We start from the raw sequence: 12,707 nt of genomic DNA, 5'->3' as shown, positions 1-12,707 counted from the left end.
TTGTTTCATGATAATCATACAATTCAACGGAAAGACCAGAGGGAGAGAATTGTACCAGTTTCCCTAGCTAGTGGCCTGTTAGGGACAAGGTCAGGCTATCATGGGCACAGAAAAGGAATGGAGTGAATCAGTTGATCTAGTTGGCCAATTAAATGGAGATTGGTTAACAGAAATCTTAGGAAGAGAGAATGAAAAGAATAGTTACTTTATCTCCTTAACAGCCTCAAAAAGTAGCCCTGTCCCTGTATTAAAATATTAGTTCTCTGTTCTAGGTGGTAGGTACACAAATTTCAAAGCTTTGGGGGTAGACATTATAAAAAGGAAAAGGAATCAATCTCCACACCTGCTTCTAGAGACCTGCAATGTAGCTATTATTTCTAACTGTTTACCACTGGTCAGTGAGTAATTGTATTTTCCAGTCCAGTTGATCAACTTTATAGTTTGTGGATATCTTAAATTGTGGCAATAGGCTGACTGTCAAACCAAGACTTGGTGTTCCTCTGATTGTTGATCATCATCTTTGTTTTCATGAGTTTTAATAGGAAATTGAGAGAGTCAGTCTCAGAGTCCCTAGTCTGCCATCACATAAAACAAAGTGTCAACTTTTTTGTTTTTTCATAGAATAGGTGTTATTCATCTAAGTCAATGTAAGGCTGAAACAGTATTTCTGGAATTAATACTCATCATTTCTGATATCATAAAATAAATAGAAATGTTAAGGGTAGGGAGACTGTTGTGGGAAAGGTAGGGCCTTTTCTATTCTCTCCCCCAGAGACCTTTATATCTCCTTGAAAAAAGTCAGGCAAAAGACAAGCCTGCGAATGACTGATTTAGAATGGCAAACACCAGATAAGATTATTTGATGTTGTGATCCAGACATGATTGCTCTAAAACTAGTTATAACATAAAATTAACTAATATATCATGTTGAAAGTATCTCCAACTCCCTAGGAAGTTTTTGGTTACTTAAAGTAATGTACTATATTCTACTCAAGTCTTTTGGGTGAGACATCCTTTCTAAAAATATCCCACATTACACACAGGCTGAAACGTGTTTCTGGATAATTGGAGAACCGGTCAATCTATATCTTGAAACAAGTCAAAATGAATAAAATGTAACTCAGATGCAACATAGATGAAAACACACAAACACCTTTCACAAGCAAGAAATACTTAAACAAAAAAGCATCTCAGAGGAGAGTTTAGGAACGCCTTCAAAACCAGTAATGAGCATTAACTCTTAAATAGACTATGCTATTAATACCCAGACAGACCTCTACTAGACTAGAACTCAGTTTTTTATTTTTAAGAGTCTCCAGTACTCTCAGTTAACAATTGCCCCATTAAAAGAAAAGTTCTAAAGTCTCTCATAATAACAGAACCTGCAGAGGATCCAGAGTGTCAAATCCTAGTCAAATCATGTATTCTATTATTACTTTAAATTCCCTTGGGATAATGTTAAAAGGCAGCCCTTCATTATCAAGGACAGAAACCCTCAATCTCTGTGACTTTGTACATTTATTTTTCTGCTAACTAATGTGAAGACATTTCTGTACTAGTTTTCTAGTGCATGACAAGATCTGAGCTCACACTGTTACGATCCATGAGCAATAAAGCACAGTTCTTACACAACTCATCACAGTTATCACTGCTAACACTGTTCGAGCTCCCCCAAGAAAAACCACCAGGTACAAAGTAAGGTGCATCGTGACGTTCACAGCTCTCTCAGGAGACGCCACGTGCTCAGATTAGAACCACTTTCGTTCAAGTAGCGGAATCTCAGCTCAGTTCTTGAGCTATAAATGACTCTACCAGGTCTATATTATAATAAATAACACTGCCAGAATCTGAATGGTGAGAATTCTATTTCCCTAGAAATTCCACTCCAAACAGTAACTGTACGGCTGTGAATTTGGTTACTTCATTTAAAACTTACATTTAAACAACTGGTAGGAAGATTAGATACAGTGTGATTTGGTCTAAAAATACACTGATGATATGGTAACAGATGAAAAAATGATTTAAAGTCTTGAATTCCATTACACTAATAGATAATTACTGTGAGAAGAATGGTTTGTGATAACAACATTAAAAACACAAAATGCAGAATCAGGCAAATACTCTAAGTCAGCAACAACAGAAAGTCTTGTGTGTAAAAACTGATCTGATCAGCAATGTCCACAGTACCCAAAACACGGAAAGAGCCCCAATGTCCACTCACTGATGAATGAATAAAGAAGATGTGTATGTATATATACATACATACACACAGTGGAATATTACTCAGCCATCAAAAAGAATGAAATCTTGCCATTTGCAACAATGTGGATGGAACTAGAGTGTATTACGCTAAGTGAAATAAGTTAGTCAGAGAAAGACAAATATCATGATTTTACTAATATCTAGAATTTAAGAAACAAAACTGATGAACATAGGGGAAGGGAAGGAAAAATAAAATAAGATAAAAACAGAGAAGGAGGCAAGTCACACGAGATGCTTAACTACCGGGAACAAACTGAGGGTTGCTGGAGGGGACGTGGGGGGGATGGGGTAACTGTGTGATGGGCATTAAAGAGGGCACTTGATGTAATGAGCATTGGGTGTTATAGGCAACTGATCAATCACTAAATACTACCTCTGAAACTAATAATAAACTGTATGTTAACTAACTTCAATTTAAATAAAATATAAAAAAGAAAAAAAAAGTCATCTGATCAAGTCAACTCATTTAGATATTTGGGAGTATCTTTTGAACCCACCCATTCTAAAGAGCCTTCAAGAAAGCAATCTCAACAAAGGTAATTCTGTAAGAATGCAATGATGCTGAGAGGCAACCTAAAATTTTTCAGGTCCCATGGTATGAAACTCTATAATCTCCAATGAACAGTTGTCCAAATGTTGAGCAAATTCAAAGCTTTGAGTTGTTATTTATTTTTGCTTGTAGTATTATTTAGTGTATTCATAAGCCCTCTGGCATCCAAACTCCAAATACTAGATGAAAGAACTATTTGGAGAGAAGATATACCAGGATACCACATCGTCACATAGAATGTCTACGCATATCTGGTGTCTGAAGTTTAATAGTCTCTTCAATCAGTAATTAATTGTATTTCAACAAGTCTTTATTCAATTCTTACTATGTTGACTGCAATTCCACAGGCATGGTGGGAGAAATAAATAAAAGAAATAGTTCCTACTGTCAAGGAGTTTACAGTCTAGCAGAATTAACTTCAAATAATTATTATACTGAGAGAAATAAGAAAACATCAATTCCCAGTTACATGATTGAGTCATTTTGGATCTGATTTAGATGAAAATTTGAGGCCAGTACCATAATGGGATGGCACTTTGGCATCGTGGGAGGAGGTGGAATATTGTGCACATGGTGAATTGTATGTGAATTGTAGTGGCCAGTGGATAAACTGTGGTAGACCGTCTCCAAAGATGACTGCCATCATTCCCTTCAAGTAATGGAGAATAATTCCCTCCCCCTGAATCTTGGCTGACGCTAGTGACTTGCTTCACTAAGAATGTAGCGGAAAGGACCTTCTAGGAGTTCTGAAGCTAGGTCCGAGAAGCCTTGCTGCTTCCACCCAGGTGTCTTTCTTGCGTTCCGCTATGGGTAGATTCCTGTGACAACTACATGCAATAAATCAGGGGCAGAGAGAAACTGAAGACAGAAGAGCAGGAAGTCATTGCAGTAGTTCAAGTAAAACATTAAAAAAAAAAAATCATAATAGAGGCCTTAAAACCAGAAAGTAATAGGAAGACAGGAGACGAAGAATGTCAGAGGTGAGCAGAGGGGAAAATCCAAAACACTTTCCAGCTGATGAAACTTAAAAGAACAAGAAAAGGTAGAAGTCAAAGTGGGTTCTAGAGGCTAGAAAATTTATGACTTGTTCAGGGTGTCCTAACTCTTAACTCTTAATTGTACCTGCTTTCCATATAAAGACTATTTTTCAGCACCTAGACAACCAAAAAGAGAATGATGCTATTAATAAAGATTAGGATCCAAAAAGAAAGCACACATGGAGAAAACAAGAGGAAATTAAATTAGAGGTGCTGGGCAGCCATCCAGGAAGAACCATTACAACAAGCACATGACAATGGAGGTACTGAGTGCCTTTTCTGGAACTGAGTACTTTTAATATCTGTTTGATACTCTAAAGTCACCCAAGCCCCAAAAACAAGGACTTCTTTTGTGTCTCCACATGGTTGGTGGTTTCATTTGAAGTTAATCCCTTCTTTTTTCTGGCCAAAAATCCCTTACCAATAAACGCCTTGTTAAACATTAAAAGCACTTAATGGTAAATTTGTAATGGGTTTGAATAAATTGCTCTCAAACTAAAAGTTTTCTACTTGAAAAATTAAATTTTCAGATTTACAGAAGTTTCAGATTTTAGTTGTATACTCCGTGGCATTTCAAATTATCCACATTTAAAAAAAAAAGTTCCTTCACACGTTGTCAAAACACATGATTTGGCGTCCTGTGCTGCAGTGATATTTGCTTCCATCCTGCCTCAAGTACTAAACACTGAAAGGAGACTGAAATCCCTGCCTGTCCTAGGAGTTTACCTTCCATCCTCTATGTCCTCCACGTCCCTAATCCTGTAAATCTTTGTACTACAGTTTTTTTTTTTTTACAATTGGGCCTTGGAGGAAAAGAAACACCTCGGTACATTAAAGGATTATTTAAGGCTAGAAAATTTATGACTTGTTCAGGGTGCCCTAACTTTTAACTCTCAATTATACCTTCTTTCCACATAAAGACTATGAATGCATATACTATAGAGCTTACCCAACCTTGTGAACTCAATCAGGCTCACAGATATGTACCACATCCCCATGAGCAGATTAGCCACTCCTTTTTTTTTTTTTAATTTTATTTATTTATTTGACAGAGAGAGAGATAGCGAGAGCAGGAACACAAGCAGGGGGAGTGGGAGAGGGAGAAGCAGGCTTCCCGCCGAGCAGGGAGCCCGATGCGGGACTCGATCCCAGGACCCCGGGATCATGACCTGAGCCAAAGGCAGACGCTTAACCACTGAGCCACCCAGGCGCCCCTAGCCACTCCTTTTTAAAGACTCCCAAACTAACTTATGTTAGGTTATAGCTATAACTAATGTTGCCAAACAGCATGATCAAAGTCATTTACATGTATTATTGAAATTGTGTGAGTTAGGGGCGCCTGGCTGGCTCAGTCATTAAGTGTCCGCCTTTGGCTTGGGTCGTGATCCCAGGGTCCTGGGATCGAGCCCCACATCGGGCTCCCTGCTCAGCGGGAGGCCTGCTTCTCCCTCTCCCACTCTCTCTGCTTGTGTTCCCTGTCTTGCTGTGTCTCTCTCTGTCAAATAAATAAAAACTTTAAAAAAAAATAGCTATGAAATTGTGTGAGTTAGATCAGTATTTCTCAGACTTTTCACATAACTCCTTAAAGACTCTTTAGACATTTTTTGTTAATCATCCCCCCATACAATTTTAATACACTTAAAAGTATATCTGTTATTGTACTATTGAGTACTATTTTTATGCTTTATATATTTAAAAAAATACTTTTTTTCAAACTCCCCAAGAACCAATTTTTACCCTCCTAAGGAGGATGTCTCTCTCACTGAGAATGCATGTTTTATTTAGATTAATAAATTGTTGCTCAAACAAGAATTATTCTTATCGCCAAAATAATGCTAAGCCTTAGATCATTATATAGGGACTCATGAAGAACATGAGAAAGACTCATGACCATACTCCTGAAACTTTCAACTTCAAGACTGAGAAGTGCAATGATATCACTTTCAGTATCTGCTAAATAAAACTATGAAATTCTTCCATTTTAAAGGCCACTGTCATTCCTCCATTCTTCTCTGATTTTGTTGAGAGATCAGCTCAGATTATTTGTGGCTAACAAGTAAAATATAGATTTTAAAACCAGAAGTATAAGTAGTTCTATTCATGAGGTCCTCAAGTACAAAACAGATAATAAAGATACAAATAAGAACTTGACAATCCTAAGTACTCCCAATTCACCTAACTACAGAAACAGTAGTAGCACTGACATTTGGTAGAAAAGAACTGTGAAGGAGTAATATTAAGATGAAGAACACTATTTAAATACAAACTGTTTAAAAGGAAATATCAGAAAGCAATCATTTTACTAATAGTCCCCAAAATGCTATTTACGTTGATGTATAATTAAAACTCCTCAATATTAAAGCTCAAAATATATTTCTTCTTAGTTAATACACCTGGATCTCCTTTCTTCCTCCAGCATAAGTAGAGCTAAAATACCACTTACTCCTGGCTAAAGCAAGGACAATAGAGGAAGAAGAAAAGCCATAGGGTTTGTAACCCATTAGGGCTCCATCCCACCCACCCTACCATTCACCCAGAGGAAGACTAATGGGGTGGGGAAGGGGCATAAATTATTTATAGCAAGCATAAGGCATTCTTACAGTCAGCAGAAACAAAGATCTTCCCCTACCAAAATAGAAAAAGGGGGATTATGCCTAATACCAGAGTTTATTAGGGGCAAAATAGTTAAGGAACAGCCACACAACCTCAACTACATCAAAATATTACATATTTTAAGACAAAGAAAACATTTTGTAATGGGAGTATCATTACTCTCTTATGACTTGGCAACCTGAAAGCTGTTAAGCCTGCAACAGGACTTCAAAGTTGAGACTTAAACTGTCTTTTCCAGTTAATCCCTTCTTTTTCTGGCCCAAAGAAAGAAATGTAGGATTTCTTTACCATTACTTTAGTGATACTTTAGTGTTACTAAAAAATACCTGTCTTCTTGTTCTAAGGTATGAGCTGTATACATTTTTAAGTCTCTACTTCCTGAAGAGATTTAGCAAACTAAGGCTTTATTTTCTGAGTAACCAAAATGTCAATTTTATTAGCAATTGTAAATTTTCTGTAATACTTTGATTCCATTTATTTTAAAATGATTCTAATAAAGAATACCTAAAATCATGAATTATCCTTTACAATTATTTTTTTTATCCTACAATTTGTACATACTAAATTTCTCACTTTAGATAGCAAAAAGTTATATTATATAAGAATATAGTGTGTATCTGGGGATAGTGGGTACTGACCTAGTGATATTTGGTCATTTAAAACAGAAGACTTGGTTAAATGATTACCAATAAAAACACAAAACATTTCTTTATAAATCAGAGGCAGCCACCAATTAATCGCCCCATTTTCAGGTCAACTGAACACCCTTCCCATTTGCCTTAACATAAATCCACAATGCCAAAATGAGACAGTCTGGCCAGCACAATGACAGTTATCTAGTAAGCAATTTATAGTAGGAACTTTTCATAATTAAGTTTCTTCCTTCATTTTAAAAATGGGATCAGGGATCAATGAAAAGATAAGTTAACAAAGGGTTAAGAAAAAACATAATCATAAATCATATTTATGATCCCATACCAAATATCTGTAAAAAAAATAGTTGTAATTGTTCATTCAGCAATTAATGTATCAAACACTGTGTTAACTATTAACATTGAACATGACAGTCATGGGAGAAAAATCCATTTCTTCAAAAAATTTTTTTAAATTAATAAATTTATTAAACAAAATACTGCCTCAAAGTATATCCTGGCTAGGGAAAAGAAACATGAAAAGCAAAAAAGTCAAGTCAGAACAGTAGCAAAGTGTATGAGAAATTATGTATTTACCTTGGCTCTGCACTCAGTGTTATTACAGTTTTTTGTGGTAGAGAACCTTGTGAGTTTTGTTTCAAATCCTGTAAAAATAAACAAAAATTTTTTATTTTACTTTTAAAACTTAAGTTTCAAAACTAGCTATGTAATAGTACTTACAAAAATCCTAAAAAGGACACAATAGTGTCCTCCTTCTAGCTACATAAAGGTCCATCAAAGTTCAAAATAAGTAATTCTTTTGTGTGTGCATTTTTATGGGTGTGTCTTTAGACTTCAGTACGGCATGTGTTACACGGACTACTAGAGTCCAATTAGGAACCAAGTAAATCAAAGTTCTAAAGATCATTTTGCAAAAAGTTTCACTATTTTACCTTTGTATCACAGGTTTCATATCCTTAAGCAATGTATGTCCATTTATTGGATTTTTTACTTCAACATGAATATATGTAACCATAATTTGATTGCAAACATCAGTATATGAAAATACTGAACTTACTATCTCGGATTCCAGATGTGTAAGTTCCAATTACATGTAAAATTTCAAAGCCTATGGCTCACAATAGACTCTAATGATAAAATATTACAGTTTTAAAACATCTGAGTTGCCAAATCGAAGTCTAAAGAGGTTTGCAATCCCCCATTTTTTCCCACTGTTCTTCCTTGCTGCTGAAGAGTATATTCTTCCTCTCAGAGTATGTTCTGTTTTATTGGCTCCCCTGATCCTAACCATGATACAAGCCAAGGCAGGAATCATCCCATCTAACAGATAAATGAATGAGGGCTCACAGATGTTAAGCAACTTTTTCAGGCCCATGCAATCAGGTACAGAGGTGGGGCTAATAGCTAGTCTTTAATTCCTCAACTGCTCCTCTGCTGTTACACACATCTGAGCACTGCTCACAGCGCTCCATGGGCTCATCCTGAAACCAGAAGACAATTCAGGGGCTTCTAATTAAAGCCAAGCAAAATAACTAATTACAGCGTCTAGTTACCTTACAGTACCATATTAATAGTGTTCTCAAAGCTGTATGTTCCACATAATGAAGTTCATTAGTTTTCATGCTTAGATTTAGTCAGAACAAAATATACACCATAAATCAAATACAGACACACTTACAGGAAAGAAGAACACATAGGTATTTCATATAAAATGATACAAATTCTTTCAAATCATGTATAAGGAAATCACTATTTTTCAAGGTTTCTTTTCACTCAGCTTCTCACCCCCTTTTCTGAATCAAGAACAAAAGAATCACACATTTTTATGATAATATAAAAGGTAGCAACTAACCATGTCTAGGAGGTTATCAAAAGAGTAAGAGTTGTACGAGTTTTTGTCCTTCAAAATAAGAAGTAGTGCAGAATATCCAATTATCTTCTTCAAATTCGTTAATGAATGAAAGAGTCTGTGAACCAAAAATTTTTACTGGTCTGAGAAGCAATTCAAACATCAGTATACAATATTTTCAGTTTCTTTAATAATGGCCAAACCACCATCACCCTGTATTCACAAAGTGAAACCTATAATGAAGCTATAATGAACGGACTCTTCTTTGCCCAGAACTAAGTACTTAGGAAAAAAATGTTAGTCAAAAGATTTCACTAATAAGGATTCATTTAAAATAGAAAATTTTCTGTATACACCTGAAACGTGTAAACTTAATCAAACTACCGATACTTTCTACAAGTATCATGCCAAATACTAAGAATATTCAACATGACCACTCCAATAGCTTTAAGGCTTTGTTACCAAAAAAGTGATTTGGTCCTTTACTTTAGAAAATTCTTTAACAAATGTTGAAACAGCAAAAGAAAGCATGAGATTAACTGTCACTCACAAGAATATTCGTTCAGTATACATACTTCAAAAAACTCAAATTCCTGAAAACTTCAAATAAATATTTTGTTGACTTTAGTTTCATGTTCTTGTTCAAAAAAAGAGAAAGTTTTCACAGGTCTGGATAATGAAATTGTCTTTCTCCTTGTTACTTTTCTTGGTCATTAAAATTGTTAATTGTATTCCAATTGTACTTTTATGTCTGAGGAACCAAAGAGATGCGTATGAATCAACCTACTCAAGATCAATTCTGGAATATAATCTTGGTACAGTATCAACTATTGCTGAAGCACTACACGTGGGAAAAGAATTTGAAGGTTTTTTTTTTCAAGTTCCATCTTGTTTCTTTAAAGCTTTATAGAACAGGTAACCCTAAGTAAAGCCACTGAAGAAATCTGTCGAAAAACTTGGCTAAACATGCTTTCAATCAGCCATTGAATCTATTATGTTTATAGAGTGATTATATTATTTTCCCCAATACAGGACGCAATTTTGGACCTACATGTTAAGAACATTTTTGTTGGCATGCAACGACAAAAAAAATGTTTAAGAGAATTAAAAATAACTTCTTTTTGCAGAGCACTGAGATTACTTTCAAAGATGTAAGTGATCACAATCAGTAAGTTAATTAACTATGCAAATGTGTTATACATACATAGTGTTAAAGTCTTCTGCATGTGAGTTCAGGCCATCATCCAGCTAAGTTTCTTAGTCTATTCAAATGTTTTCCTAGGTGATAACAAGTGTTTTCACCAGACTAAAAGACAATATGAGTGACTACAATTCAGTTATAGGAACAAGCCCCTCGATTTAAGTTTATTTTTATCTATATGGCAATCTTTATTAGGCTGTCAGAACCTGAAGAATAAAAGTCATGTTGTACTCCCCCTGCTTGTGTTCCCTCTCTCACTGTCTCTCTCTCTGTGAAATAAATCTTTAAAAAAAAAAAAAAGAAGGGGCGCCTGGGTGGCTCAGTCGTTAAGCGTCTGCCTTCGGCTCAGGTCATGATCCCAGGGTCCTGGGATCGAGCCCCGCATCAGGCTCCCTGCTCAGCGGGAAGCCTGCTTCTCCCTCTCCCACTCCCCCTGCTTGTGTTCCCTCTCTCACTGTCTCTTTCTCTGTGAAATAAATAAATAAAATCTTAAAAAAAAAAAAAAGTCATGTTCTCCATCAGCTAAAACCTTATATGTATTACAGTGCACTGGAGCTTAAACTGAGGGAATGCCACACATCAATGTTTGTATCCTAAAGGCACATGCACAGTCTTCTAACGAGGTAAGCACTAAGAACTGGTAGTGTATTCCCCAAATGCTTTCTCAGGATGCATAAAGCCATTCTGTTTAAAGCAAAACAAGACTAAACACAGTAAATAAGTTTGGGAAACATTGGGTAAAGCAAAATTTTAATGTTTCAACAATTCATCATTGTGGGATTTCCCAGAGCCTCTAATTTTCTAACATGCCCGTATTTTATTATCACTGAACCGGACCATCACTTAGAAATCACAGTTTTCTACTCTGGTATCATTACTACTGTTTCAGGCAGATACTATCATGTTTGTCAGTGAAGTTTGATCTATACATATGGGCCCTCATACTTACCCTTTGTTCATTTTTTTCTCCTACCTACCTTAACTACAACATAGAAATAGGCAGAATTCTAAATATTTCTGTAACTGATCTCATTACCATTTCTTCTCTTGCACATAGCCCCATTATCCACTTTTAGGCTGAACATCCATCACAAACACTGTCCCCCTCTAATTCATTTTTTCATGCCATGATTAGAATTAACCTTCAAATAGCCATGATGTATTCTTGTTCTCCAGGTGATAATTATATAAACATTCAATCTACTGTTGAGAGCAGTACTCTAAGTAAGAATCACCTTTAGATGGCAGAAGAGAAAGCTAGAAGGGTCTGGACCCCTGTCGGCACTGTAGAGCTGCTATACCTGAACTGGGGACCTGCAGACTTCTTCCACGTGGCATAAAAATAAGTAGGATAGGATTTATTCAGTTTTAAGTTGTTATTACTAGCAGCCAAATGCAATCCTTAACTCATACACTTGTTCACAGGGACACTTCTGCCAACATTTGAATAAACAGTCAACAGTCTAAGAACAAGAGAGCACCCAATGCTAGCTGCCTCTTTGTTTATAACTCTCTAACTTGTGTTTTGAAATTTCCTACTTAAAATGTCTATGCTAATGACTTGATAATTGTGTATGACTTCTCAATGAAGTGTGAAGTGCTCGCAAAGCAAATTTACAAATGTCAAGTATAATTTGAGAATTATTGTCTTTTTTCTCTAAGATGCAATTTTGTATGGTGATGTTTTTATAAGCTAAAAGCATAACCAAACATATGGAGGAACTAATGACAGCCCTTCTGGAAAGGTTATGAGATAGAAAATGTTCAGTTGCAAAAACTCAATGACCTGTACCCAAGTCTCTTTCAATATGGCAGCCAGAGAGAGAGCAGGTAGACAGTATAGGAGAATGACTTCTTCATTTCCTCTTAGGAACTCTTTTCTGAATATAAGCCTCACTTTTAAATTCAATAAACCAAGAAGACAGGAGCAGGTGAAAAGGAAAAAAATGGAGGATCTGACCTTATTTTAAAAAATGCCTTCTGTGGGAGAAAAACCAATTATCATTATCAGCCAATGAATGTTTTCCATTTTAAGCCCAGCTCAACCTCAACAGATGCCAAATACATTTGCCACAAGAAAACTGAGAAGATATTCAAGATGCTACCATGAATATATTTTCAAGGATTCAAGTCAACTAATGAAACCTCAAGAATTTGTTTTTCAAATATCTAGAAAGGCAGTCAAAATACTATAACTAAAATTTTAATTAACACTTATAATGATTAGTGATATCAGTTGTGGATCAATCTGTAATGTTGACTTTATATGTTGTATACACTTTTAACATATGGGAGAGAGCATTTATTAAAAAAAGAGGTTCACTTCTTAAATCTGTATTATAAGAAAATCAGAGCACACTTTAACAATTTTAAAATATTATTGAAGTACACCATTTTTGATAGGAAAAAAATCTGGAAGAAATAATAACTAAGCCATAATGAAATAATAGTCAAAACTCCTTCCCCAACATAGGAATCTCCTCTACAATGATCCTAATGAATGGTTACCCAAACTAGAGCATGATGATGGAAATCTCACTAT

General features: G+C 35.6%; 1 protein-coding gene across 2 annotated transcripts in view; it reads right to left on the bottom strand.

The window, feature by feature from the left end:
- The window catches only part of LOC135363432 (alpha-mannosidase 2-like), a 56,259-nt gene extending 46,415 nt beyond the window's left edge, over positions 1-9,844 (bottom strand). Inside the window, exons 1-3 of one of the 2 annotated variants that reach the window (XM_064583972.1) lie at positions 9,540-9,844; positions 8,968-9,082; positions 7,692-7,759 (exon numbers count right to left, since the gene is read on the bottom strand). In XM_064583972.1, coding sequence (XP_064440042.1) covers positions 7,692-7,759; positions 8,968-9,082; positions 9,540-9,598 — 242 coding nt within the window. In that variant the 5' untranslated portion in view covers positions 9,599-9,844. Of the gene's footprint in view, positions 1-7,691; positions 7,760-8,967; positions 9,083-9,514 lie in introns of both variants that reach the window. The other variant, XM_064583973.1, reaches the window with a different exon arrangement.
- Positions 9,845-12,707: the final 2,863 nt, after the last annotated feature.

The sequence above is a fragment of the Mirounga angustirostris genome, unplaced genomic scaffold, assembly GCF_029215605.1.
Source record: "Mirounga angustirostris isolate CCGP_5_RB_7025 unplaced genomic scaffold, mMirAng1.0.hap1 SCAF_235, whole genome shotgun sequence".
NCBI classification, from domain to species: Eukaryota; Metazoa; Chordata; class Mammalia; order Carnivora; family Phocidae; genus Mirounga; species Mirounga angustirostris.
Note: the sequence above shows the minus strand (reverse complement) of the source record. Positions and strands in the feature narration are given on the sequence as shown.